The following is a 20,983-nucleotide window of genomic DNA, read 5'->3' as shown; positions in this document are numbered from 1 at the left end:
TGAATAAGCTTTCCTGTTTGAAAGGAATTAATTTCTATCTACAGTTTTTTCCTTGGTTGCTTTGGAGCAAATGCAATATCAGAAAGCAGAGGGGCTAGGGCAAGTGTTAACAGTGAGGAGTAGCTCACATCTGCCTATTGAAATTACTGTAATTCACTTCTTTTGCATGTGATTTAAAAGAAAAAAAAATTTAATCATGTGCCTGACTCTTGAAAGATGATGTTGTTTAACATGGCTGAGAATTGTTTTGGAAGAGCCATTTGATTTCTGGCCTGTTTGCAGCATGTGAAAGTTTTGACAGAAATCTCGATTGATTCTTCCATGTTCAATAATGTGTTCATTACAATGGTATTTCCTGAGCAGCTGGCCTTGCTTAGCTTGGGAGCTAAACCAGCAGAAGCGAGGAAGTGAATTTTCCAACCCCCCATCCCCTTTTTTTTGTATGTACAAAAATTATGTTAATTTTCTTATCCTGTTGATGAAATGGCATGGAAACTATTTGCCTAATGGTGGAGGGCAAGAGCAGAGGCAGGGAGGACAAGGGGACTGTGACCTGCTGCCGTGGTCCTCGTGTAGGGTGAGAGGCCTTGGGAACGAGCTCATCCCTTCAGAACTACGCTCACAGCTAGGGCTGCGTTTCCAGCTGGCATTGGGGTTAAGGGCTTCTGTTTTCAGGGAGATCTTCTGAAGTGATAAAAGATGAGTCCTTTGTGTTAAAACAATTTGGTAGGTATTTGGATAACGGGCAATGTCCATCTTAATGGCTCTTAGCAGCAATGTGGCCTAACAGTATGTGGAATGACGTTCATCTCTAAGGGGGAATCGGTGCACCATCTTACTTCATTGAGAGAAATATTTATCTTTTACTGCAAAACAATATCTTTCTTATATGCTGTTCTTAAGGTTTAAATCATGTGTCTCAGTAGTGTCCATTACACAGAGACAGACTGAACATACAGAAATCTGTTGAAAGTAGTGGAGCGCTGCTCTTCAGCATCATTTTCCAGCTGATGTAAACTTGTGCATCAACACAGAATTTCAGTGGTGATTTTTCTTCCTCCTTTTTTTCCCTAGTAGTGTCTCTGTGTGTCTGGTCTGACCCCTGCCACCTCTCACCTGTTAACAACCCTGCAAATCGGGAAGGAAACGGTTGAGCCCATTTAGCTCCCTGGAGTGCTTTCTAACACTGTTACACCCTTGGAGTAACGAGGATTTGCCAACTGTCTGTGCTTAGGTACCACAGTACAGCATCTCAGCAGTAGGCACGCTCCAAAGGTTATGGAAAATTCTGCATCTCAGTGGAGAACTGTGTGTCCCCTCTGCTGGAGGAGGTGGTTGGAGTACAGCTAAGCAGATCCACGCAAGCTGGAGCTCACCAGCGGGCTCTGAAGCACCGCTGTCTGTTGTCCTGCTTTAAACTTCCCGTGTCCTGCCGTAGTTTTGACTAGTCAGCTCCGGCCTGCGATTAGTTGGCTTGTCAACAAGCGGCTATTATCGAATTGCTGGCTGGGTTTGGGGGGAATTGTCCTTCAAAATAACGCATGAAGGGCAGAACCAGGCTGGAGTTGCAAACGTGGCAGAGCTGTGAAGACAGCGTTAGGTGTTTGGGTATAGCTGCTGGGTAAATAAAGGCTTGAGCAAGTTGCGTAGGAATTAAATCTGTTTGGGTTGGCTGATTTTGCATGCTCAGTTTTCCCACTCTGCTTTAGGTACCTCAGTGCCCCTCGGGTCAGTCAGTAGCTTTCAGCACCTACCCAAACTGTGATCTTTGTAGTTACAAAACCTTGGCTTGTTAGCTTTTGGATGGCTTGAAAACACTGCTACTCGAGTTGGTTACACATTACCTTCTTTACCATGGTACTACATTTTTGAAAACAGAAGCTTTAAACAGTTTCAGCAAATGTTAAAAGCTTTTACAGATGTCACGATTTGTTCAGTTGCAGAATGGCATTAAGCAGGCTTTTGATGCAAGCCTTCCGTAATACACAGGTGGCTTATTGAAATACAGTGACTGGGGGGTTAGGGGCCTACGCCCTTTCCATCCATCTGCTTTTGTATTGAATCAGAAGGCATGCTGGTGTAATTCCATACCAAGTCATAGGCTTAGCACGCAGATGTATATCATACAAAATAAACTATACAGTATATAGAACTATATATATATTGTTCTAGAGTAGACTGTAGTTTGAATCAGAAACAGCACTCTTTCTGAGTAGAAGGATGCACCACAAGCCTCTCACCTGAGAGCTGTTTGCTTTGGGAATATGGAATAGTAGTATTTGGAATGAGAGCTGTAGAACAAATGCTCTGTTGGAGAGTTTGTTACCCAGTTATATATTGGACCAGACTGCACTCCCCGTTATTTTCATGTTCTTTGCTTGCTACACTTTCTTGCATACAACTCAGAAGTCTGGGGTCAAATATATGCTGTGTGTTGTGGCATTTAGTTTTGCTGAGATGTGTTGTGTACCTGGTTAAAACAGCAAGATTCTGCTCGCTAATCAGGAGCAGGGTTTCCACTGGCTCTTGCACCACTCAGGTAGTACTTGGCTGTGTCTGTAGCAGGTGTTGTAACATCCCTCTTTCTACACTGATGTTTTTATGTTCATGCTTTTGGAGTTAGCACATTTTTATAAAAATTTAAGCCTCTGAATTTATGGCACTTCAGAAGTGTATCTAGGCTTCGTGCAGATAGTAATTTGACTTTAAGAACTCAATTGGTTTGTGCCGTTAAGGAAAAATTCACATGCTTCCAATACTTGTTATATGAAACTTCAGGCAAAAGTAGTTTAAGTTCTGATGGTTTTTTTGTCACTGCAATGCAGTCTATCAAAGTGTAAATGATTTGAGGAGAAAAGTGGCCTGCCTAAAAATGAGTATCACTTGATATAGTTAGCAGCTATCTGAAAATTTTCCCATTTCATGAGCTATTCAAATACCCAATGTAATAAGCAAAAGTTGCAAACCTGAGTTTGAGGGATTGGAACTGCGTGTTGATGCTGCCTGTCAGAATACTTTATGGTGCATGACTGGGGTATTAAGGGAAATGAATGAGTTGGAAAGCACTTACTTTTTTTTGGGGGGGGGATATTATTCATTTTTGAGAGTTAAAGTTTTTCTGAAACTTATTTTTTGTATTGAGACAAGCATGGCTTTTACATTCACGAACGGTGCATTTAAATGGGATTTTGAGGTGATACTGTACATGAACTTTGCTAACAGCCTGATGAGGTACTGCCAGGTGGGTAGGAAGGTGAGCTGCCTTGCTTGTTAGAGGAAGCTCTGTGATCTTCGCCTGCTAGTAGCTGGAAGGCACCCAGGTGAACGGGGCAGTCCTTGCAAGTTGCACCCGCTGGTCCTTCTGTGAGCACCTGCCTCACCAAGTGTCACTGGTGGTCATCTGTCTTGAGAGGTGAAATGGATAGTGAGCAGTTAGCATATCCTATATATATAGGTTACATTGGCAGCATACCTGGAAGCAAATTAAAGTTCTAGAATTCATATTTCTAAGGTTATCCTTACAGATAGATGATATGTCAGCAGCTTAGATTAACCCTTTTTTCTCTTCAAAGTGAAGCCAAGTTGTGGAATCACCTGAGGGTTGACTGCAGGGTTGCAAAGAGCAGTGACCCTTGTTGCTTCCCCAGGAGAGCAGACTGAGCTGCAGGTAACTCAGTGTTGGCTCTGCAGGGGCAGCGAGAACTTCGAGCAGCTCTGATGAGTGCAGTAGGATGATCACGAAGATACATAGCGTTACTGCCTGTTACCTCAGTTTTAACACTGTTTGAATACGAAGTGCTTCGGTAATTTGTTTTTGTGCAGGTAGTTTGGTTCATCTACAGCCTCTTTAATGGAGATCGCTGACATGTATTTGCACTTTACTTCCCATGCACCAGAATGCTGCCTTGGTACTAGCTGAGTACAAAATGGGGATGGGCTTTAATATTGGCTATTCCATACTGAGGGCCTTGAGGGATGATAGAATTATAAAGCAACTTAATTGTCACGTTCACTTGGCAGATCTGGCTCTGAAGATTAACGGTATAACTGTAAGGATGGGTACCGGGTGCTATAGTGTGCTACAGGGGAAATGCATGTTTGCAGCATCTTAGCTTAAAGTATTAATGAATGTAAAAGTGTAATTTGTGTTTTCTTTTATTTGTCAGCTCTGCCGTTTCATTAAGCTCTGTAGCAGCAGAAGGCTGTAACTCTTCTGTCAGAAAGCGTGACATGATCCGCGCTTGGAATGGGCTGCTGCTCACTTCCCCTGTCCCGGAAATGCAACCATTTTATTTCTCTCCTGGTAACAAAGGCAAATAGTTGACTTGCATTTCAGCTGCACATCCCATCACCCTTTTTCCCTTTCCTGCTCAGCATCCAGTATTCTCAGGACAGGAATGTAATTTCATTGTGCTGACGGTAAGATTGTTATTGATAGCAAGTGCTGACGTCTCGCTGGTAGCTTCTCTTCTCTGTGGTGGTGTGAGTTGTCACTGTTCTTTGTCTTAGCAAAGAATTGCCTCCAGTGGATTCGGGCTTATTTTAATGGACAAGTGCGTAGTGACAGAAGAACACAGATCAGTGGCTTAATGCAATAACCCCGTGGCTTGAGAGAGACTTTGGGTTTGGTCTCTGTATTGCCGGTACCCTCCAGCAGAATGTTGTTCTCATCCAGATGCCTTCCCTCGTTTCCTCATTGAACACTGATCTGTAATGACAAACAGCGGATAGAACACTGTTTCTAGAAGAGGAAAGTGAAATCACATCTGAATTACTGTAAGAATTGTTCAGCTGACCTGATTTCGTCTTCCACAACAAATCTGTTAAAGGAGCACCTACTTGGAATAATATCATGTGTCTAGAGTTTAACCTGCCTTCTACAAAAACATGAAAATAGATCTGCTCATCTTAGAGCAGCCAAGATTTGAATGACTGGAAGTCATCAAAAACAAAGTGAAGCATGGGCATATAATCAAAACGGCATCACAAGAGTTGTGCACTCCGAAAGCTTTCAGTCCAACAGGCTAACCTGTCACCTTGTTTTCAGGACTGAAATTCTAATGAGCAGATGCTACTGATGTATGAGCCACATACCTTCTCCTTGTTGGAGCTTTTACGTTTGAGTGGTGGTTGCGTTGAATCTCCTGGCAGACTGAAGTTCCTGTAAGGAATAAGGAATCAAGGAATTACTCAAGAGTCTTTGTGCCTAGAGTTGCTGGGAAAAGAGTAAATGTGAAGCCTATTCTACATCACTTCTAATGATTTAAGAATTCTTTGCTTTATCAAGTCAGAAGCATTTGCTGCTAGCAGGAAATTTGCCTTAATAATGCCTCTGCTCCCAGCACAGCTGTCTTTGCTGTGGTTCGTGTTCAACACTGTGTGCTGGTGGTTTGGTCAGCAGTGGCATGAAGTTGAACTCAGGAACATCGTGAGCAGCAGCGTGGTTTCCTCCTGCTTTTTGTGAAATGAGCGAGCTTCCTACGTGAAAAAAGATCATATCCCATGTATCCAGAAAGCTTTACGTTGCCTTGTGGTATGTGTTGGGGTTTGATTTTGTTACAGATGAAGACTTAAAGGCCACGTTGGTACACTTGACCTTGGCAGTAGTATGCAAAATGGCAAATAACGGCCTTTAATGGGCAAGTTGAATGAGGCTTATACAGCATTGCTGTCAGTGTAAATGTCTTGGAGAGACAGCACGGTATTTTGGAAGCATGTCTTGTAGGTGGCAGAAGGCAGCGTAGGTGTTAGTGATGTTGGGAGTTTGGAGGAATAAATGAGGTGTATATGCGTCTGCCATCAGATCCTGCTGGTGGACCCGCTCCCTTTCGGAAGCCCCCAGTTCACAGTGTGTGCGCCTTGTGCTCTCCGCTTCCAGCTGCTGCCGGGGGAAGAGGTGCCTGGAGCTGGCTGCTGGGAGCCCTTCAGGACACAAGGAGTAGGCTTGAAGCCAAATGACTTGTTTGGGTTGGCTGCAGGCACTTCTGGCTGCTCTGGTCACCAGGCCCAAGGGATGTCTCCTGTTACGGGATGGGATCTGAGCTTGGTATGTGACGGGGCAGCAGTAGGGCAGGAGGGGATGCGCTGCTGCTGCTAAAACCCCTGTGGGCTGCTGGGCTGGGCACCAGCCTCCGGGGCAATGCGAGGGCCTGCATGGAGCACGGAGCCTCCTCCTGTGAGCTGCACCGTGCCTGTGGGACACCCGGCAGGGTGCTTGGGTGGCAGATCTCCTGAACTGCTCGTCGGGGAGTGACGGAGCTGCAGGCGCCCGCATGGCGGTCTCTGGAGCGCCAGCGAAGGTGGCCGCGTTAGCAGCGGTCTGATCGCAGTTGTGGGGCGGTGAATAATTTATGAGGAGTCGTGGCTTGAATAGCGGTGCAATCTCTTTGAGTATGATTTACTAGGCATAGAGGGGTTGTTACAGCATCGGGAGCTGATGATTAAGATCTATTCCCACCATCCAGGCGATAATAGCATCCCGACCAAAGCACAGCCTCTAGAGGACAGACGATAGATGCTAATGCTGGGGGGAAAGCGAGCTTCCCAGCGTGCCGCTAGACCCAGCGAGCAGCGTGGCCGGCAGCCCGCACATCTCATCCCCGGCATCGGGAGGCACCGGGCTGAGGGCGGCGAGGAGAGGGGAGCCCGAGGAACGCGCGGGCTGCTGGGCCCTTGTAAGCGGCTCCCGAAGGGCTCCGCCATGCAGGGCCGATGCCGATGACAAATGGTTTGCTCCACTCCACTGCTGCTCCGCTAGGGAGCTGCTTCCAGCCGCTGGCGTGCTGCAAGACGTGGCGTGGAGCTGTCCCTGAGCCACACGGGTCGTGGCGCTTGGCTTACGTGCTGCGCCGGGTAGCTAAAGGGCAGCAGTTTTACCATTGGGTTTCCTAAAGAGTGTGCTTTTTTTCTAATATGGCTTCTGTGTGTTTCTGATTAGACCCAGTCTTTGTTGCAGATTCGGCTCCCCCACCTCCAGGTTAGAAATACATGTCGGGAATGGCCTTCTGGATGTCAGAGAAATGGGAAAATGTGCTATAATCCTGTGTGAGCAAGCACTGGGAGGCTGTTTTCAGACCGGGCAAGTGTGAGCTCAGGCTGATTTTAAGGCTGTTTCTCTTAAGTGCAGCTGGTTTTACCTGCAAAAGGTACGTCTGCAAGTCTATTCAGCAATGTGAACTAAGCAAAGATGAATAATAAATGTTAATTATTTTGGGTTAGAGACGATAGCACCTGTCGTATCTGGAGAAGTGGCTTAAACCAGAAATTTACTGTGTTCCTATTAGGAGCTGTTCCCCAGGGTGTGTTGCAGGACCCCGGTGCAGTCAATAAACCAGTGTTGTGTGGTAGTTGTAGCCAACAGCATCCACACGTGTTGGGTGGAGCTGGAGGAGAATGTCCTGGTGCCACCTGGACATGGTGCTGGTGCCCTTTCCCGTCCCCTCGTGCCTCCTGCAGTCTGGAACTGCCAAACTTGCCTGGGCTGTGCCCAAGAAGGTGGTTTTTTCTTCTCCACTTTCTTCTGGCTGATTTTGAAGCCATCCTGGCTTGCCTTGGCAGCCTAGGGGTTCACTTCTGTTTGAGGTACACTGCTGCTTTCCTTTGTTTTTACATTTACTGCTTTTAAACATTGCTAGCAGTGGTAAACAAGGAGTGACTGTAATGTCGGAGGCACTGTACAGAGCAGCTAAATGTAGCTTATGAATCTTGACTCTTCTAATACCTGTGTGTGTGCTTTTAAACCTTTTTCCTCAGTGTTGAATTTCTGGTGTCTGCCATCATAGCTTACTGATGCTTTTTTCAATATTGTCTCCGTGAGTTGTTGGGCTGCCTGGTCTAGTGGGAGGTGCCTGACCAGGAGGGCTGCAACTGGACTATCTCTTAGGGTCCTTTCCAACTCAGACCTTTCCAGGATTCAGCAATGACTTTGTTGTGACTGCTCTGGACCACTTGAGGATCGGTGAGCTGGGTGTGGAGGGAGCAAGTGTCACCCTGTCGTCCCGCTCTGTACTCTGTGTGTCACCCTGCTGTCCATCTGCTTCTGTTCAAACCTGTGGTTGTGAAGGATGTGGTAGGTCAGAACTTTCTGCATTGCTAACCATATAGTAACCATGTAGTAACCATATAGTAACCATGGCTAACCATATAGTATAGAAACCCCCAGTAACATGGCTTTCTGCAAAGCATATTAGCTTCAGAGATTTATTCAGGTTTAAAAAATATCAATAATTCCAGGTGACTTTGGCTCTCCATCTCCCTGAAGGCGGTGTTGCCCTCCCATCCCTCTGCAGCCAGCATCTCGGGGCGCGCGTACTCGGCTGGGCTCTGAGCCCCTCTGGGAGCCATGTGGGCAACGTCTGCCCTGCCTCCCTCCGTCCCGCTCCGCTCCGCGCCGAGTCCAGCCCGCCTCTTGCCGGAGCCCGGCCGCCGGGGCTGAGCGGCCGCCGGAGCGGCGGTTCCCGGGCCGGGGCCGGGGCCGGGGCTGGGGCTGGGGCCGGGGCCGACCGAAGGGCGCAGAGCCCGGCACCGCCCGGCGGGGAGGCGGCCGCGCAGCGCAGCCCTGCCCCGTCCCGTCCCTGCCCTGCCCCAGCCGAGCGGCCCCGGGGCGCTCCGCGGCCTCCCCGGGCCTCCCGGAGGCCGGCCCGGCACCCGCCGGCGGTGCGCGGCCTCGGGAGGGGGCCGGGCGGGCTGGGCACGGCGGGCTTCGGGGGCCGGTTCCTTATCGATCGCTAGCGTTGTCTGTTCTCCCCAGCGGTCGGCGCTTCTGCCTTGGGATTCGCGGTGCCGCCGGCGCACGTCTGCGGTGGCGCGGATGCCCGGGCTGGCGGCTGCTGCCTGAAGGCAGGCGCGGGCAGGGCGGCAGACATGTACCTTCTGGACAGCAGCGAGCCGCCGGCCGCCGCCTCCCCCGAGAGGATGCAGCGCGGGACCCCCCAGAGGAAAACCGTCTACCGCATCTCCGTGACCATGGTGAAGAAGGAGCTGCTGGGGCCGGAGAGCGGCGGGCAGCCCGGCCCCGAGCCGCCCCAGCACGGGCGGTGGGGCTGCGGCCAAGCGCCCGGCTCCTCCAGCCTCACCAGGGCCGGGCTGCTGCTGGTGGAGGAGGAGGAGGGCGAGGAGGAGGGCGAGGAGCAGGACCGAGTGCCCAGCCCCTGCGGCTTCCGCAACTTCAGGACCCTCAGCACCGGGCAGCTGGAGCTGGGCCGTCTCAAGGTGCCACGGAGGGCAGGGCAGCCGTTCCCTGCCGAGCTGACCTTCAGGTGTCCACGGCAGCAAGCCTCCACAGGACCGAGGAGCAGCCCTTCCCTGGAGGATGCCACCCTCACCCCGGAGCCGGTGGCCACCTGTAGCCGCAAGGAAGCTGGAGCTGCAACGGAGCCGGTGGCTGCTTCTCCCGTGGAGGATGCTGGGCTCCAGGCCCACCGCTCGCCCGCAGGCCGCTGGGGTGAGGCCGTGCAGCTGGGGGAGCCGGGCCACAGCCCCGGGCGGCAGCCGGGCCTGCTGCGGCGCAGCTTCAGCTTCAGGCACTGGAGCGGCGCGGAGCTGCTGCGGGCACGGGCGCTGAGCCGGGTGCGGCGGCACAGCAGCTCGGGATGCCTCCCCGCACCACTGGAGCCGCAGCCCAACCAGGCGGCCGGAGCACCGGGCTCGCCACCTGCCGAGCCGCCCGCCGCCGAGAAGCGCAATACCCTGGACGTGGGTGAGGTGCTGAGCAAGGCCGACCCACTATCCGAGCTGGAGCGCTGGGAGCGGAGCAAGAGCAAGAACCGCACGCTGGATAACAGCGACCTGCAGCGGCTCTCGGAGCGCCTGGGGCGGGACGGCCCCACCAGCAACCCTGCAGCCCACGAGCACCGGCTGCTGCGCTTCTTCAGCGGCATCTTTGCCCGCAAAGACGGCACCTCCACCCTCTTTGGTAGTCCCCACGGCCGGTCCCCACGCAGCAGCTTCTCCAGGTCCAGGGCTTATTTTAGCAGCCTCAGGAGAGCCACTGCCGACATAGAGTCCAGCTCCGAGAGCATCGATGGGTCCCCCCACAAAGGTGCCTGTTCTTGCCTGATCCGGGAGGCTGGGCGGTGGGGGATGCGAGTGGGAGCGTTTGCTGCAGAGCTTTGGAGTGGTGGTGGGGGGAGTAGAAGGGCCTTTTTGTGTGAGGAGAGGGAAATGCCGTGCTGCGAGTGCAGGTGCGTGAGCTGACAGTCGCTGTTCTACGCAGTGCTCTGTGATTTGAAGTGCTCGGTAGTGTTTTCTGCTCAGGTGCATAGCACAGCAGTTCTGAGGAGGACCAGTTAGGTGTGCTTTGTGAACGAAAATGTGCTCTGGGTTGATGCACTGTGCCTTCTAGGATAGTTGGGTGAGACCAGCATGGCTTGTTTAATTGTGCAGTGGAAGCTGAATTCCTGTGCTGCTGTATGTAGGTCACTGGGTGACCCAGTGCTGTGCGGCGCCGGGCTTTTCCCCTTCTGCAATCCCAAAGATGGGTTACGGGGGTCAGAAATGTCTGCTCGCCTTGGAGGAGTAGGCAAATATTATGTAAATTATTAAGTCCTACACTACTTTTGTCTCAAAAATACTTCAGCGGAATGATATTTTTTGAGAACACAATGCAGCACAATCTTACATGGTGCATGTAATCCAAACCTTCAGCTAGCCGAGTGCTACTAATGCTAGGTGGAAGCAGGTTGGCAATTCCGGGATTCGTGAATCCTCAGGATGCAGGAGGAACTCAAAAATGAACCTTACCGCGGGATGGAAGTCAAGCTGAATAGCTGTGCTCGGTGAGGATCTGAGAGGCTCGTGGCAGCGTTGGCTGGGACGTGTCAAACCAGAAATGCTGGTTACGGGGCTTTGACATAGGACGGCGCGTGTGCTTTCTCCCTAGCTGTGCTTCTCTGTAAGGTATCGGGGATCAAACGTTTGCCTAGTAATTACGCTAACCTGTTGAGCACTAAGTGCTAATCTGTAAGTTGCTGCCGTTGTAAAAACAAAGTCCTCAATGAAAAATATTTGAGCTTTCCTTGAACCACAGGTCCAGCAGTGGATTTTGCAGAAAGCAGCCAGGGTGGTTTGTTGTGGGGAAGCAATAGCAGGGGATCTTCCCTGCACCACCAGCCTGCTGCAGCTCCCCCAGCCAGAAGTTGTGCTAAGAGAATGCCCCGAGTTTGAGGTGCAAGGAGCAGAGCCGAATATTTAGAGCTAGTAACTGAGGATTGTAATATTTTATTGATGTAGAGGCATTTATGTGGGTTTATAATAATCGTGGCGGAAATTGTGGTCTGACCTTGGTTAAAGCCTGAGGTAACCACAACAAAGAGTTGCTTCATATGACTATTTATGCCTGTCCTGTGCCAATATGCTTAAGCTGTTACTCTGTTTTAATGGTATACGACCGTATATATGTGGAGCACAGCCTTTTCAGCCTGGGATAAGCTGAAGACTTGAGTTAATCAGTAACCACCGATATGCAGCATGAAGATGTTCCAGAGAGGCTTTTGTGGATGTGCTGATATCAGGTTTATCTGTCCCAGGGAAGCATTCAGTCTCGTTTTCCAAAAAGCACGTGTCCTGGGGACAGCAGTGCAGTTACACACTGGTAGCTGCGTTGCAGGCTTCTGGTATGGATTAGCAGGTCTCCTGTCAGTCCAGCATCTTCGTCCACTTTCTCCTTTTTTATCCAGAGAAGCGCAGCTTCTGCAGAAGTGCAGTGAGTTGCCTTCCGTTCAAGGCAAAATCGTACGCAGAGCCTCTGTGCGAAGTTTCGGCTGTCGCTTATTGGTGTCCTTCCAGAAAGCTTAAGTTTAAATTTTGTCCTTAATTTCCCCTCTTGCTTCTTAAGAGGAAAAGTTTCATGACATGTTATGATTAGCGTGCCAAATATATTTTAGTATTTTAAGATTGGAATGAGCTGCTGTTCAGCCAAGACTTGTGTGTTGACAATTTGGCTTCTTTTAGTTGAAATAAAACTGGTATGCTCTTGATAATCCTGTGCCTAGATTTTAGAGTAATGATGGAGGTATGGGAGAAATCCTTACTTAAATGTTTTTTTTCCTGTGTAACTAGTTGTAAAAAATTTATTACTTGAAACTTGCTTCCCATGTGACATTGGTATTTAACATGTTTGGTGCTGTGCACGAGTCCTTTGACTTTGTACTTTCTGTGCAATGCCTGCCTAAGGTCTGTAGGGAAAGTATGAGTGTAAAAACATGCCTTTGACATTTTCAACTTGAAATAATCACCCAGATATCCCAATATCAGCCTGTATGATGTACGTTGAAAATCTGTTCCTAATTACCTTAGTCATGTAATGCAATTGTGAACAAGCTGAAGTTTCAGAATTTTTAAAGCAAGAAGGAAGAATAGTTAATCCTGCGTGTGCTTCTTGTTGCTGTGACGTGGGAGAAGGTTGATTTGGAGGGAATTATTCCTGATGTGGTCAGTAAACTGTCTTTGGGCATCAAACGCTTTCTTTTTGTTCTTGCAAACCCATTTGCCATGGCGTTGCTGGCATGAAGCTGACCGAGGTTTTGGGTGGTGGTAGTGGGTGGCTGGCAGAGGTGGTTCCAACACCTCCCTGTAGCAGGAGCACAGCGAGCGGCTGCTGAAGCACTGCGTGCCAGCTGCTGTGAAGGTTTGAGCTGGTCTTTCTTGAGGAACCTGGTGTAAAGGATGCTGCTCAAGGTGGTGGAAATGGAAATGAGGGAAGTGTTTTTGTGCATTTTGAAATAATAATTGTACTGTAGACAAATTCTATATTGATGTTGCCATTCTACTAATGGAGTGTTTTTCTATCTAAAGTATCAATTAGGTTTTTTTTGAAGTTCACCAGTCCCTATTTTAGTGGTCTTTGTCATGGTATTCAACCTGTAGATGGAATGAAGAAATATATATTTACCCGTCCACCCTTCCCTCCCCCTTAAAACTACTTGGAAGAACTGGTCAAGGGAAGTTTTGTTCCTCATCTAAACATTTTTTCGCTTTGAAGTTTTCAGTATTGTTTCTCAGAATCTGGGAAATTATCAGTGCTGCTCTGGAGGAGGAGGACAGCACTGGGGCTGCTTTAGAACAGCAGGTTTCCTCTCAGTGGTCCTCTCTTGTTGTGTTTGTTTTCAGATAACTTTGAATAACACCTCTTGAGGATGTATTAAGCAGATTTGTGGATCAGGATTGTAGACTCAAAAAAAAAAAAAGTGGATTATAAAATTATAAACTGCTCTTTTGATTTTTGGTGGTATTTTAGAGGAGTTATGTTTAAGCTTTTATCTCAAATTCTCCGTAGTTCGTAATCATGGGAAGCAGAAGGAAGCTGAAGTGATCTGTGGGAGGCCTCCGGTCTTTGTGCAAGGCTTCACCTGGGAATCCTTGTTAGTTCTGTGTTGTCTCTTGCTTGCTACCCCGATATGTTTTTACACTGTTATGCTGCAGGCCCTAGCCCTGTAGACTCGCGTGGATGAGCAGGCTAAGCTTTGGAGCATTTGCAGTTTGGGCGATGTGCTACCACTGTGCTGGAATTGGCTCCTTTTGGTGTGCCATGTTGGATTTGGAGGGTTTCGGTGGTGTGCTGGTATAAGAGCGTGCTCTCTTTCAGCACTGGGGAGGCTCTTTAATGGACTCAAAGTCTTCTGGCTGTTTCAGTTGCTGCGAATGAGTGTTGTCTAGACACTGTGAAAAGAAGATCCAGCAGGTAAAGGAATTGCAGTTGGGTTAAGCATTGTTGAGTATTGACTAAGAGGGTTTTTCATTATTATTTATTGGGCAGTCCCGTGTCAAGCGAAACGAATGCCAGCTGCACTGATACAGCCAGATGATTAAGAACTGAAGTGGTATTAAGGTCACTGGCTGAATTAAAGAATGAGATGGATTAATGCTTGCACAATATTAAAGTGTATGCCAGATGCTAGCAGTCATGGTCTCTCTGTTAAAATTAAAAAGAAATGTAGAATTTTAATGTTGCTCTATATTAACTTGGCAGTTACGCACCTTATGACAGTAATGGATAACTTTCTTGTGATATATCACTGAATACTTATGTAAAATCATTGTAGAGGCATTCATCTCCACTCCCTCATAACTAAACTCCATAAATTACATTAGCATATACGTGTTTTGCCAGGAATCTGCCTATCGCTTAGTTTACCAGTGTTGGTAAGCGCATTGTGTTGATGTAATGAAGCTCATGTGGAGCTGACTAAAACAATTTGCACGAAGAAAAGGGCATGCAAAGCGTGATCTTCTTGCACCTTTCTGATAATTACTGGTTCTGAATTTGAGGCTGCTCAGCGTGACAGGAAAGATGAGGTTAACCCACAGCTGTTAACTAATCCTAGTGAGTCTGGAGTTGATAAAGGAGCATTTGATTTTTCAAAGTGGATTGTGCCTGTGGAATAGTACGTGGTCTCTTCTGAGACCCAAGGAAAGGTTGGAGTTGCTTGTGTATACTGCTTATAGAGAACTTCCAGCTTCGCTAGTTTGGCCATTAGCAGTTTTACTGGATTTAGCAGTTCTGTTGCACAAGAAAGATGGAATCACTTGTACCAGATGTTGAACCAACTCTCAGCTGCTGCATTTGGCAAAATACAGTTTCAAAGCACCGTGCTGTGTGCGCAGAACCTCAGCTCGTTAGGGTTGTGTTCAGATCTCAGCTTCTTAGGTCACCGCAGAGGAATGATGCGTGAGTTGTGAATGATGGCTTGGCTCTGCTCTGCAGCCAGAGCTAGTCTCAATACTACTGTGCTGATGACCATTAGCAGTTTAATCCTGATTACTGAAGTACAGCTATTAGGTTACCAAATGATTTGTGAAATAGGGTACTGAAAGAGCATGTAGCCAGTGTTTTGTTTGGCACGGTTATAATCTTAGAAATAGATACTTGGAAAGTGGAGAGTGAGTGCAGCTCTATTTCAAACGCGTGCATATTTGTGTTCATTCGAGCCACACAGGGTTAAAAAAAAAAAAAGCCGTTGTTAATGCAGACTGTTAATGTAATAGTGTTGCTTTTGATAATTGGTGTTAGGATTTCCCCTAGGCAACTGCAGTAAACACACAGCAAAAGGCAGCTTCTGCCAAAAAAAACAGAATGGGCTTTTTCATGTCTGAGGAAAAAGAAATGTCAGTATATTGAACTTGAGAAACGATAATCTATTCTGTTCATGAAAAGCGTACAATATCAAGCTCTTATCTCGATGGAATTTTTGAAACGGAGCATTTGATGGTGTTCATGTTTCAGGCTGGTTTGTAATGACAGTGTTTGACATACTTCTGCGTTATTGACAAAACAGTACCAACTGTTTTCTTACAACAAAACAGGCAACAGATACCATAAAAACAATAAGCACACAGTGCACTACAGCTTTGTATGATTTTTGTTAACCTCAGAATACGGTAATAAAACTTAAACAGTGGCCCTTGTGATTTGTCGAGGCGATGAGGAGTCAAGCGGGGCTGAGCCCTGGCTGCCTCTGGTGCTCACAGCTACTCCTCAGCCGTGCCGCCCTGCGTGCCTCCTGCACCCTGTGTAACCTCACCCCTGCACGAGGCTCTCACTGGGAGTTCATCTTCATTTACAGCTCCAGGTTTTTACAGTGCGGTGGAACCAGAAAGCAAGTGAGCCTTGGCCTGTAGCTCAGGCTGGCTCGCTGCGCAACAAGGGCTGTCAGCTGTGGAGGTTGCTCAGGGACCTGGGGCAGCGTGCTGGGCGTGAGGGCTGATTTCTGCCCCGGTTACGAGTTGTGCTAGTCTTGATCAGTCTAATTTGAAGGGATATTCATGGGGTGATTTCTCTTAAGTTTAATGGTGTCTTCATGGGTATTGTTTGTTTTGACTTCTGTTCTTGGAGGTTGCACAGAGAAAGCTGCTAAGGTCACTTGTCTGAAGTTGAAATGCAGGGTAAATCTCTAGGAGTATAAAGGCAGCATAGAGAAGTCTTTATGAGGACTCTCCCATGGGGTTTGGCCCTACTGCCAGCTACAGTAATTGGCATTTCTGAGGTAGGTACGTTATTCGTGTGGTTCCTGGTTATAAGTATTCCATCTGGATGGTACGCGGGTTGTATCTAACAAATATGGGAGGTGTTATTTGTAAATTAACTGGGACCTTTTACCTGTGACTTTATTTTCCACTAGCTTATAGATAGAAGAAACTAATAAGTTAAATAACTTGTGAAGTCAAAATTTATCTGTCAGTTCTAGTTGCTCAAACAAGGTTTTGGTTTTGGATGAAGTGGTAAATATGTCCTCAGCACCTGGACTTGGTGAAGTTGATTTGAACCCTGCAGGTGCTTAAGTAATCTGAAAGATTGTTGGAAAGAGTTGTGTAGTTATTCCTTTCCTGGTGTTAGCAAAGGGTTCTTGTTCTTTGCAGCATCCAAAAATACAGTGAAATTTGAATGGCTGTGAGGTAAGCTTTACTTTCGTAGGTAAAGTCCCATAACAGAACTTCCCTTGCTGGACATTTTAAACACCAGTTTTTGCAACTCAGACTTGAAGGGGAGCTAAAATATTGTGCTGACTGCTGCCAGCTCCTGGCATGTCCAAGTTTTATTTATTTGTTTGCATGTATTTGTCAGTAGGCTTTTCTGGCTGGTTTGCTAGAAAATACAGTTTCCAAAACCACTGTTTTGCTTGTGTTGGGCTTAATGTGTACATACATACATGCGCATGTATTTTGAGGAGAAGATTCTGTAATACCATGACGTGATTTTTTTCCCCTGCGTATTCCCATGTGAACAGTGGCTTAGTGGCAGTGCCTGTGATTAAGACACGAGGGAAAACTGTTTTGCAAAGCAGGTGCTAAACCACTCAGTGCAGTTGTAGTTGTAAGGACGTGCAACACCTCTAGCAAGCTGCATGCAGTCCTTTGTTGGTTGCTCTGCTTCCTGCAGTCGGTGCATACATTTTTGGGGTCTTAAGACCCAAATATTGTTTCATCCTTGTCTTGGTGTGCAGTTGCGTTAGTGCTTACTGTCACTATAAAATGGCACTTTTTCTCAGATGGGTTGCTGTAAGAACAGGGGCCCCCAGCACCTCTAGTGCTGCTCTTATGGAGCATTTTTGCAAAGATGATGCTGTCCCTGCAGTTCTTGAAAGCTGAAGCCTTCTTTGGGATGAGCGTCAGAATTACATACTGCCCCAAATATCTTCTGCTCTTCCAGGACTGTGACTGCATTTGTATCGCGGACAGGCTGCCTGGGAAACTGTGATGTTGACCTAACTGTTCCTTATGCAACATCCTAATTCAGAAGCTCCTCTGTTCAGTGATACAGAAATATTTATGTTGGCAAGGCAACAGCTTTTCTGCCTCAACCTCCAAGTTCTGCAGCGAAAAATCTCACTTTGTGCTCGTGAAGCATACAAGGTTCAATTCTTCTGTAGTTTTAATTATTGAAGCTGTTACACTCAAATACGTAGTGCTCTTCACAACTTTCAGGGTATTGTGTGCAAGACTTGGAGAGAAATCTGGTTTTCCTTCTAGCTTGACTTGACTTGAAAACCACCTGTTCTGCGACATCCTGAGGAACATACTGCTGGTTTCCTTGCTCAGGCTGTTCCTTCTCACAGTCCTCTATGGCAGATCTGTACTGGCTGCCACTGGTATCCATTTTGGTCTGTATATCCTCTTGTCCCCTCTTCTTTGGCAGACCTACATCTTTGTTAATTTGGTATACTTCCTGACTTAAAGTTTATATCTTATTTGTCTTCTAGTTCTCTTTCTAGTCCTTTCTATATAGATAGCCCTGTTGTCAACCTCCCCTGATGTGTGAAGCCCCAAGGATTGTTTAAGTAGAAAATAGTAAGTACAGGTAAGTTCTGTCCAGCCAATCCATGGTTTTCCATGCTGACATCCACCTTCATTCCTTATTCCTTGGAGCTGGGGGTGTTGCTTTTCATTAGGTACCTAAAAGGAACCAAGCCTTGCTATCTTGTGGCAGTGCTTCAGTAAGAGACAGATCCATCTGTCTGGCTTGAGTCATTTTGCTGAGAAGGGAGAGCGATTTATCCTTCCTGATTTACCCTTCCTGTTTCTGGCTTCAGTCCTCTCTCACTGGCTTCAGACTTCTGTGACTCCAGGTGCTGGGCAATGAAAATCTCTGAATGCTTTTGCTATTGAAGAAGACATTCTGCTTTAACCTTTTGATTAGAATTAATTTTAAGGTAAACTAACCAATTACACTTATTTTAAAACACGTATGATTTTGTCTGTTGTCAAGTAGTTTATTAGCTGTTCATGATTTGCTTTTTTTGTCACTGCTATTATTATGTAACAGGTGTTGTAGCACAGTATTGTAATCCCTGTAAATGTCCGCAGGTGACTTTCAAGATGATTTTTTTCTTGGGGAAAGGAAGGAGTTGGGGATATTAAGTTGCTTAGCCCAAACTCTGCGAGGTGGGCGTGAATTTGGCATCTGTCACTGCTGCTTCAGAATCCAACCAAATCCTTTTCATTCAGCATACACTAATACACGATGTGACTGTTTCGAAAGCTGCTTGTATTGCACTGCTCCTCTTGTATTTGTTGCTGTTCCTGTGCTGCTTCTTTCTTGTGTGGGCACATCTGTGCATTGTCACAGGCTGCTGGCTTTCTGTGTTGTCCAGCTCCTTTTGGCTTCATAACATGTGGTAAGCAGGTGTCAGTTGTGCCATGTTGAGTGAATAGAGGTACGAGTGTCTTCTTCCATAGGTAACCTTCCTTGAACTGTTCCTACAGCTATGCTAGTCCTTAATCTTTGTGTTTCTTGTGTTTAAGAAGTTGCACTAATGTGCTGTTGGTTCTGTAACTTCAAGTGACTGGTACATGTCCTTAAAACTGAACCTCAGCTGTTGAACGTCTGCTGATGCTTTGTACACAGAGAATACTCTTCGTGGAAAACTCCTTTGCTGAAGGCAAAGGCAGGCCTTGAATTATTTAGGAGGAGTTCCCCAGGCATTGGAGATATTGAGTCAAAAGTACTCAAAAGCTTCTGTCAGCCTACTGTAGGTCTGCAGGTCAATGCATAGCCAGTAATGCCTTTGGGTTGCCTGGCTCCACTGCTGGCACTGGGAGGACACAGCTGCTCTGCTCTTCTCCTGTTCTTTCCCCTCGCCTGCCCCATATCCCAGGAAGCCAGGCCAGTGCCTCTGCACCTTCTGATGGCACCTCGGTGCTACAAGCGAGTGCCGAGGGATTCATCTTGTTTCCTCGTGTGAGAAACGAGCTGAGTGCTGCCATACAGACGCGTACCAGTGCTCAAGACACACCTTGTGAGACTTGGTTAGCCTGACACCAAGCAGTGCCCTTTTCTGCTGAAGTCACTCAGCTCAGTGTGTTTCCAAGTGAGATTTTTTAAAAACTACTGCATCATGATTACTTCCATGAAATAATCCTTTTTTTGATTATAAAGTATGCTCGGTTTGTTGTCTTCAGTACGCCTCCCATGCTGGCTGCCAGTTCCTAGTACCCAAAATGTCCTTGTTAAATATATCAGTGAATGGTTTGCTTTAATGAAGAGAGGCTCCTGCTGTCCCCAGGAGAACACGTATTGTGGCTTTCTCCTGCTGGCAGTGAAGTTCCCTCGATTTACAGCCTTGCATTGGACAGGCTTCTGATAATCCAGAGGTAATACCAGAGGCACAGCGCTGGAGAAGTTTTTGTTTCCACGTGTAGTTGCACCTCTTAACAGTGTTTGCCAAGTGTCGGAGGAAGAAGATGAAGCTAAAGGACTTCCTCTAAAAAAAGGTATAAGAAAATGGTGGTTAAACTGTACAGAAGTGCATGGGCTGTTCCAACTCATGGTGTCATCGCAAAGCTTTTGGTCTGGGTTAAGACTGATCGGTGGCAGGCATCTGTTCACACCCGTGTCTCAGAAGCCATCAGTAATACTTTGTTGTATTTGAGACCTGGTGAGAAAGTTGTGCTTGGGCGTGGGCGAAGTGGTTAGCTTTCTGTGCTGGTGCTGTGTTTTATCTTACTGAAAGAAAACCATGTAACATGTGAACTGCTTCTCGTAAAGGACAGTGAGTGCTCTTTTTGGGGGCCTGACCCTTGTTGTATGCCCCGAGCAGGGCTCTGGGGCAGCTCATCCTGCTGGTGGCCTGCAGTTCTTCTCAAGACATGGGGTGAACGGGTGTTAGCTGAATGCCATTGAAGGCAAGCAGCTCCACTTCAAATCGCCTTTATTACTCAAGACATGGGGTGAACGGGTGTTAGCTGAATGCCATTGAAGGCAAGCAGCTCCACTTCAAATCGCCTTTATTACTCACTTTTAGTCTTAAAAGTGTCTGAGCATATCTCATGTCTCAGAAATCCCTAGATATTTTCAAGTAAGGAAATACCAGTGCTTGCTGCAGCTGATGGTATTTGAGCTCATAATGTTGCTGTGAACGAGGAGTGAAGCTCATAGGAACAAACTTCAGGCTCTGGGTGAGGTGGGGATGGGGCCCTCTGGCAGAGGGCACGAAGCTCTCGGAGGGAATTCTTGATTTCCAGTTCAGATATCTGTGAAGCTTCCTGGGTGACTCAAGGTAAAGTTGTTACGAATCTGATTGCAGGCCCCAAATTTGCGAATGATACACTACCAAAAAAAGTAGGCTGAGATCAGATAAGTGGGATCTGTGTTTGGAGCCTTGGCGGTGTACAAAGACGTGCGAGCAGGCTTGGTTCTTGCTGTGCTGGTGTAGGGGTGGTAATTCCGCAGTCACGCTGAGTTGCACTGAAAGCTTGGTTGCAGGAATCCTTCGCTTTTTCTTTTCCCTTCTTATCTCGTGCTGTTGTGAGCATAATGGGTGGGAAGCACAGAAGCAAAATCGTGTTGGTGGTTTGCTTTATGCTCAGGCTCGGTGGTTGAGCCCGCCAACTGGTGCGGCTGCCCTGCCTCTCGGGTCTGTGGGAGCTCTGCAGCAGCAGACATCTGTGTGTGCCTTCTGATTTCCGTGTGTGAGCGAATTACCTGCTAACCTCCAGCCCTTCGTATTTGCCTATTTTTAACCTGAAGCAAGGAGGAGGCTTTCTGGTAAGT

At 47.5% G+C, this 20,983-nt stretch overlaps 1 protein-coding gene across 15 annotated transcripts in view; it reads left to right on the top strand.

Moving 5' to 3' along the window:
- AGAP1 (ArfGAP with GTPase domain, ankyrin repeat and PH domain 1) overlaps positions 1-20,983 on the top strand; it is a 376,948-nt gene that overhangs the window by 63,073 nt on the left and 292,892 nt on the right. For 9 of the 15 annotated variants that reach the window (XR_010832406.1, XM_066999581.1, XM_066999579.1 and 6 more), the window contains exon 2: positions 8,750-10,039. The exons of the other annotated variants lie outside the window; for them this stretch is intronic. Coding sequence is in view for 8 of the 9 variants with exons in the window: in XM_066999581.1 (XP_066855682.1) it covers positions 8,750-10,039 (1,290 nt within the window). In the remaining variant the exon portion in view is untranslated. The remainder of the gene's footprint in view (positions 1-8,749; positions 10,040-20,983) is intronic. 15 annotated transcript variants of the gene reach the window in all.

This window comes from Anser cygnoides, chromosome 6 (genome assembly GCF_040182565.1).
Source record: "Anser cygnoides isolate HZ-2024a breed goose chromosome 6, Taihu_goose_T2T_genome, whole genome shotgun sequence".
Taxonomy (NCBI): domain Eukaryota; kingdom Metazoa; phylum Chordata; class Aves; order Anseriformes; family Anatidae; genus Anser; species Anser cygnoides.
Note: the sequence above shows the minus strand (reverse complement) of the source record. Positions and strands in the feature narration are given on the sequence as shown.